This window comes from Alternaria postmessia (genome assembly GCF_024291825.1).
Source record: "Alternaria postmessia strain BMP 2775 chromosome Unknown scaffold_245, whole genome shotgun sequence".
Taxonomy (NCBI): domain Eukaryota; kingdom Fungi; phylum Ascomycota; class Dothideomycetes; order Pleosporales; family Pleosporaceae; genus Alternaria; species Alternaria postmessia.
Window position 1 is genome coordinate 3,313 of NW_026260318.1, and position 7,890 is coordinate 11,202.

The 7,890-nt window shown below is 50.7% G+C and overlaps 1 protein-coding gene across 1 annotated transcript; it reads right to left on the reverse strand.

Moving 5' to 3' along the window:
* Positions 1-919: 919 nt before the first annotated feature.
* HH3V_2 (histone H3-like centromeric protein hH3v) lies at positions 920-1,479 on the reverse strand (the record flags this gene model as incomplete). The annotated part of the gene is made up of 3 exons (XM_051737806.1): positions 920-1,135; positions 1,189-1,319; positions 1,386-1,479. 3 exons carry the CDS (start codon positions 1,477-1,479, stop codon positions 920-922), a joined length of 441 nt encoding a protein of 146 aa, XP_051582435.1.
* Between the last annotated feature and the right edge of the window lie 6,411 nt (positions 1,480-7,890).

Here is a 7,890-nt window from a genome sequence, read left to right on the forward strand (position 1 = left end):
AACCATAGATTGGTAGTTGCGCTATGTCCAGCACCGACCCACCGACCCTCCGACCCTCCTCTAAATACATTATCCCACGCAGCATATGTAATGTGACCGACTCATTCAATTATCTGCTAAGAGCTTACCAAGATAGATTCGATCAAGCCGGTGAGAAGAAGACAGCTTCGAAATGATCACCTCGTTGAGTATGATCGAGCAGAAAATAGACTTCGGGTGGCACACCACTTGACCTATAACTTCACGATTGCCGCTGCATTCTGACGTGGTCGTGGTCGTGGTTGGCCTTCAACCCGTTCATCTCCCGCCAAGCAGAGGATCATTTGTGTCACCTATAATATTATAGCCCTGGGTTAAGGCGACAAGGCTAGTACAGATCAGCACGAAACAGGCCAACCGATGAGAGCCCAAAGAGTGGCAACGAGGGCTGTGCGAAGTTGGCCAAGAATATCGCATGTTAAGGACAACGGCTTTACTGCGCATCCGGCTAGCAGGACTGTGCGATAGATCGAGAGATCTACGCTCGACCCAAACCGCGTAAAGCAGGGGTAGAACCACACTAGACTACAAGTTGTCGTCTACAACAGAAAAGAATCGGCACCTGATCCACGTTACTTACACGCGTCTTTGGGTCAGAGTGCAGAGTGGCCTGAATGGGAAGAATTCGGGGTCAATACCACGGAGTGTCTTCTACAAGGGCCTCTTTCGTCGCCTCATGGTGGATAGGTTAGATATCTCCATCGCCTCATATAGGTTAGGTTCCCGGGGCACCATGGGACGCCAGTCGCAATTGTAACCTTGACAACACCCCCAACGAATTTGAAGATGAAGCCTGGATCGCAAAAGCAACAGTCCAACTTCTAAGATGGTTCCAGTTCAACGAAACATTGGGTATCGATCAAAATGCACCTCTCCTGACTTAAACAGGCGCACCCCAAGCTGCGCGCAGACGGCGAGCGAGCTGTATGTCTTTCTGTTGTATGGTGACGCGCTTGGCGTGGATAGCGCAAAGGTTTGCGTCGTGGAAGAGGTTCACGAGGAAGGCTTCTGTCGCTTCCTGGAGGGCCACAATGGCTTGACTCTGCCACCTATTGGGGCCGTTCTCGGTTGTGACTGTCTGCGCAATCTCGCGGACCTAGAAAGATATTAGTTGGGTGTCTCGACGCCATACTGGTGATGGGTACTTGCGAGGCGCTGAAAGGGTAGTTTTAGCAAGAGCAGGTCGGTTGACTTTTGGTAGCGCTTGATCTCACGGAGAGCGACGGTGCCGGGCTTGTAGCGCTTCTTAGCGCGGTCTGGAGCAGGTCCTGCTTGTCCAACTGGGCGCATGTCAGCTCGGCTGCGCAGACTCGTCAGTCAGTTAGTCAGTCAGGCGCAGAACGTACGTCGCTTGCCCGAGTCCTTCCTGCTTCCAACACTCGATCTTCCGCCCCGCGACGGCTGCGCCTTGTTGCGCCTTGTTGGAGGTTTGGGTGACATGGCTGGAGTGGGATATGGATGGATGCGTCGAGGGAATGCCCGCGGTGAGAGGCGTCAGGGCGCGTTCACGTCGCGAAAAGTCGCGAACCCCGAAGCGCGACGAGGATGGAATGGGACGGGTGGTCAAGTCTTGCACGCTGTGTCTGCTTCAGGAATAGCGATGGGGATGGAGTGAGGCACGGGCGCACCGCTCGTCTTCGCGTTGATGCAGTTGACGCGACCGGGGCGAGGGGCTGGGCATTGTGGCTGATCCGCATTCACCGACCGAGGGCAGGAGCTTAGATTCTGTCGAATGTTCGGCGGGGAAGGCACAATCGCGTGCTAATTGAACTAGCGCCTTGGCAGGCTATCAGACAAGTTACGTAGCCACATAGGGTCTGTACGTCTATCTCTCGAAGTCTCGGAAAGTGAATGCGTTTGTGCAGTGACGACGCCTGTACCTTCGTTTTATATCTGGCTGCAAGTGCTGGAACCTGCTTGCTTCTCTTGTCTTTTCACGCTCCATTCTGTCCCTACGACAACCCACCATGGCCAACTGTTACACGGGGTTAGGCTATACTTCTCTAAGCTCGGTCCGTACTAAGGCGAGGTAGACTAAAGCGGTAGTCAGTGATGTCAATCACGTGAACCACGCCCCGCGTTGATCATTACCTTCTGACGTGGTCGTCGGTAGGCGCCCTGTCCCGACTCCTTCATCAAGGGTAGGATTCCTTTTGTTGCTTGTAACATCGGCCAATGAGAGCGCAAGAGTGACGGGTCATCCATTCTTACGCCGCCTCTCACAGGCCGACATTGGCCCACTGGGTTCGCCGCGCAGGAGGGAGGCTGACAAGACTTAAGCTTAATGCACATTCGATTGCATGCCTCAAGCACAGACAGACTCTGAACTTAGATGCAGACTGTATATATAAGTAAGATGAACTCCGATCAACCTCTAACATGGTTGGCAAGCGAGTGAGCCAGGCAAGCGAGTGAGCCACCCCACCAACTTTGCGCACCTCACCTATCTCAATCTACAATGGCTCTACGCAACGTTACTCAATTACTCTCAAATGAAGCTGATGTTCAGCTTGCTATCTTATCTATTAATGCTCAACAAATCCAGGGCAATCGTCCTGCTGCAGCGATCTACAACGTAGCTGAAGCGACGCTCCGCCGCCGACGCGCTGGGATACCTGCCCGACGCGATTGCCAGCCCAACTCAAGGAAGCTTACCGAGCGAGAGGAGCAGGTGATTATTAGATATATACTCGACTTAGATACACGTGGATTTGCGCCTACGTACGAAGCTGTACGTGATATGGCTGATAAGCTGCTGGCTGCGCGCGGCGCTGGTCAGGTCGGCGTCCACTGGCCGCGCAACTTTGTTAAGCGTACAGACAGTCTTACGACATGTTTCAATCGAGCGTACGATAGGCAGCGAGCTCTATGCGAGGATTCAGCCCTAATTAAGAGCTGGTTTAAGCTTGTAGAGGAGACAAAGGCTAAGTACGGCATCTGCGATGGTGACGTATACAACTTTGACGAGGCCGGCTTCATGATGGGCAAGATCACGACTCAGCTCGTCGTGACAGGGTCAGAGAGGAAAGGCAGGCCAAAGGCTATCCAGCCTGGTAATCGCGAGTGGGTAACGTTGATCGCGGCGATTAACGCTGCTGGCTGGTCAGTCCCACCATTCCTCATCTTCGCTGGCCAGTATCACCTGTCTGCCTGGTATGAGGAGGATATCCCACGCGACTGGGCGATCGCAGTTAGTGACAACGGCTGGACGAACAATGAGCTAGGAGTAGAGTGGCTGAAGCACTTCAACGCTTACACGAAGACTCGCGTTGTTGGTGCGCGTCGCCTGCTCGTCTTTGACGGCCACAAGAGCCACCACTCTCTTGAGTTTCAAGAGCTCTGCAAAGAGAACAATATCTACACGCTCTGTATGCCACCTCACTCATCTCACCTACTCCAGCCTCTTGATGTTGGCTGTTTCTCGCCATTGAAGCGCGCGTACAGCCGTGAGGTAGAGAGCCTGATCCGCCACCACATCAACCACATCACGAAGCTCGAGTTTCTGCCAGCGTTCAAGACAGCGTTTAATCGATCGTTCACGCCAGCCAATATCTGCTCAGCTTTCCGCGGCGCAGGCCTTGTTCCTCTCCAGCCAGACGCTGTCCTCTCGAAGCTAGACGTGCAGCTCCGTACGCCTACTCCAGCTGCTCTACCAGAGGCTCCTTGGGAAGCTTGTACGCCGAGCAACGTACGCGAGCTTGAAGCTCAATCGACGTTAATACGTGAGCGCGTGCGACGGCATAAGAGCTCATCACCAGCTTCGATTATTCAGGCGATTGACCAGCTCAAGAAGGGCGCTGAGGTAATAATGCTCTCAGCCGAGCTAATGCGCGATCGAATTGCCAGCCTTGAGAAGGCTAATGAGGCAGCGTCAGCGCGTAAACAGCGTAAAAAAAAGCGTATACAACAGCGAGGAGTCTTAACAAAGGGAGCTGGCGAGGATATACTCGCTCAACGTGAGGCTGATCAGCAGATTGCTCGTGAGCAGCGTCAAGCAGGAGAGCGATCAGGCGTGAGCCGCCAGGCTCTCGCGCGCTGTAAGAAGTGCAGAGAGACTGGACATAACTCTCGTACGTGCAAGAAAGATACCTTAGATACTGCTTAATCTGCTCTATTAATATCTATATATTATCTTGTAAGGTGGTTGAGATATACGCGTGTAGAGGTGCGCAAAGTTGGTGGGGTGCGTCACTCGCTTGTACGCGTCACTCGCTTGTAAAACATGTTATCCCTTCACAACTTCGAACGTTATGTTCACACCACTCGCACACCGACCCGTTTTCCCACAAGACAGTCCTTCGACATCCGCCCCATTCCAACCCGTTTATACTCATTATCCACATCAGTAGGTCTAACAACTAGTATGTAGCAGTCCCCGCCATACGCGGCCCTTCCAACAATAACACAGTACTCTTCGATGAGGTTCTTACCATCCTCGACATCGTAACGTATCCATCCTGCCATCTCGTTAGAGAAATTGATAATGGCATAAAAACCACATTTCAATTCCATTCTGCAATGCTGGAACTTTCCGACATCGGCGACAAGTACGTGTTCGCAACTGCGATCTTTGTCGTAGTGTAGACTTCTGTCCCACAATACGCCATCCAACTCTAACTCGTCTAGGAATCGAACGGCTCCATCGTATGCCATCCATGACCATGATGGTACGTAGCCATCATACTCTATCTTTTGCAGCTTGAGATCAGACGCGTGCCAGAGAAGGTTTCTGTGAAGATATTTCTCGAAAGTACCATATCTGCCCTCGCAGCCAATCTTGCGAGCCATACGAGCATGCAACCCAGAGATAGCGACGCATCTGTCGGTTTGATTTGTAAGTTTCCGCTCTGAGTAGCCCTCAATGAGCAAGCGGATAAACTCCAAAAAGTTTTCAGGCCTTGAATCGGACAGCCGGCTTGGGAAGTGAGGATCGAGTGCGAGATGCCTCCTATCGCCAAAGCTACACAAGAAAACAGTCAGGACTATATCAGCTAAGATGTAACAGGATACTTACTATTCTAGCTTTGTAAGGTTCTCGCAGTACACTCCTTCGCCACATTCGAAGTAAATCTGCTTGGCGGTGAAATGGATTATTCGTCGTGCCAGCACACTTTCTTGCAGCACCCATGCTCGCTTGTTGAGCTCTGCGCCGCTCACATCTTCGTCGAAGTCATCAATGTCTGTACTAACACAAAATCGCTTGCCGGTAGCACTCTCGACATACACAGATTTCGTAGTGACGGCTCGCTCTAAAAATCCTGAATTACAACCTGTAGCCAAAGTCGCAGCAATGATGCAGAAAGCAGTCGAAAAGACCATTTCCATGCGCTGAACTTCGTGACGCCAGTCTTCACCGTCATCTCCATATTGGATGATGCAAAGAGAATCAATCCACAGATACGGAACCCGCAACTGGCGAGTCACTTCGACAGCATCCTGAAAAGTCTTTGGCAGACCAGTCAGACTGAAGCCGCCCTGTCGTTGCTCGATGTTTTTCTTCGATGTACAGAATCCCTCTTTGTCTTCGACTGATAGCTCGCCCCACCGATGTGACAAGGCAACGTACTTTCCAGCTTGGATTTGCGAGCTGGAATCGAGACGTATGAAATTTGGATCGTAGCTTGGATCGCCCGCCGTACCGACGTAGAGAAGTCGTGTTGGCAACGCGATGTCGCCTTCAGATTGGTTGTGGTTGCATTCATGTTTGGTGTCACACCAACCGAGCCATGCGCGTAGCAGCCCAAATTCCGGACAGCCGTCAGCTTTTGATATAGCTGGCAGGCCATAAGGGATGCTGCTCGGAGTTTGATCCGGATCCACTGCGTTGCATATATCCGTCAGTATGATTTCTGGCTTCTCGATGACGAGTCAAGGACAGACCTTTATCGCAAAACACTCGTAGAACATTTGCGCCTGTTTCTCTTCTTCGTAATGCTCGTCCGAATGGTATCATGAGTCCATTCCTATACTCCTGGGGAAACGATGTACACAAATCACATCCTTGTGCGGCAGTACCATGCAGATTGGCTGTCAGTAGTGGGGTAGAGTTTGGCTTTTCCCAATGGTTCAAGAGATCACTACAGCCATCGCAACACCGGGTTGTGGAAGGTACAACACGCGTTAGAGTATTGATGTATGATTTCGCAAAAGCATCGCGGCGAGCAACAACCCAATCGTTATACTATACTGAGATTAACGATAACAAAGAGTATGCGGGCATGGTTTATCGGTTGACATACTCGCTACACAATCAAACACAGAATTAGCAGCCGCCTCGCGCATTAAAGTTCGCCGATCTACTTGCAATCTACACCACCGGACACAGTACTATTAGCAGCAGCTTCGCGCATTGAAGTTTGCAAGTCGACTTACAAACTACACAGCCATACACAGTAAGATTAGCAGCAGCCTCGTTCATTAGCGTCCGCAGGTCTACTTACTGGCTACTCCAGCAGATATGGCAAGATTAGCGGCAGCCTCGCGCATTACTATTCACAGATCGACTTACTGGCTACACCACCGGACACAGCACGATTAGCAGCAGCTTCGCGCATTGAAGTTTGCAAGTCGACTTACGAGCTACACCACCATACAGTAATATCAGCGGCAGCCTCGCATGTCGGTGTTCGCTGATCTACTTACGAACTACACCAGTGGGATAACAAGGTCAGCAGCAGCCTCGCACATCACTATTCACGAGTCGACTTACTGGCTACACCAGCAGATATAGCAAGATTAGCGGTAGCCTCGCGCATTACCGTTCGCGAGTCTACTTACGAACTACACCACCAGATACAGGACTATCAGTAGCTGAGGCTCTTCACAAAGATGTATATCGAGCCACTAACTTCCTACAAAGATTTCCGTCAGTACAACATGATACAATGGAGTATATTGGAGTTACCGTTTACGCATCTATCGTTAGCTACGCGTTTAAGTGTCCTTGCGGTAGAAAACATACCTCAAATGACAAATGGTCTGAAACACCTTTCACCATTGTATTGGACCTTGAAGCAGCAACAATAGTACTGTCTGAACGACGAGTCCCTTGGTTCTTGTGCATATCAAAGCGGGGTGGTATGAAAGGCTGCTGCCTAGCCTAACCTAACTTCATCCAACCAATATGAGGAGACGAATGAGGCTTACCTCCAAGCGACCGCACTATTGTCTGGTGAATTTTACTCCTAGCGCAGGTTCTATACCCATGTTCTTGCCTTTCATATGCGCTTTAGAGGACGGCTTCTATTCCAGTGGGATCGAGCTAGTTTTGGTGAGAGCGATAAGAAGCGATAAGAAACGAGGAGTGCGTGGGATCGAGCAGTCAGGGTAAGCGACGTAGCGCACGAGAAGTAAATTCGAAGAGGCTTTTTTTTGCGAAATTGTTGTGCAATCCGAAATCTACGCTCGGTTTCTCGATAGCTGCTCTAGTTGTTGGGATATTAGCGTTCAAAGGTTGAGGGCTGAATTTCAATGTTCGTCACGTGAGTGCAGCTCACACAGCCACTGCAGCAGGTTTCCAGCCACATTCAATTGACAGGAAAAGTGTCGCAGGCCAAGCGCTGTCGGAAATCTTGTTACCAATAACGCCGTGCGATGACCTTTATGTAAGCTCAGCTAGGATGCTACAATCAATACAACTTTCACTCTCTCGAAATCTTTCCGTCTAGAATACCCGCACCCAACTGTGCGACAATTACTCATCTACACCACCGTTCGCTGTTACTGTATGAATACATTCATGAAGCCACGTGACACTAGTTCTTTACAGCTCAGTGTGGTAGCTGTTGTCTGTCCTGCCATCACCTTTTCAAGAAACGACAGGGTTGTTCAATGGCAACGATCACTATGACC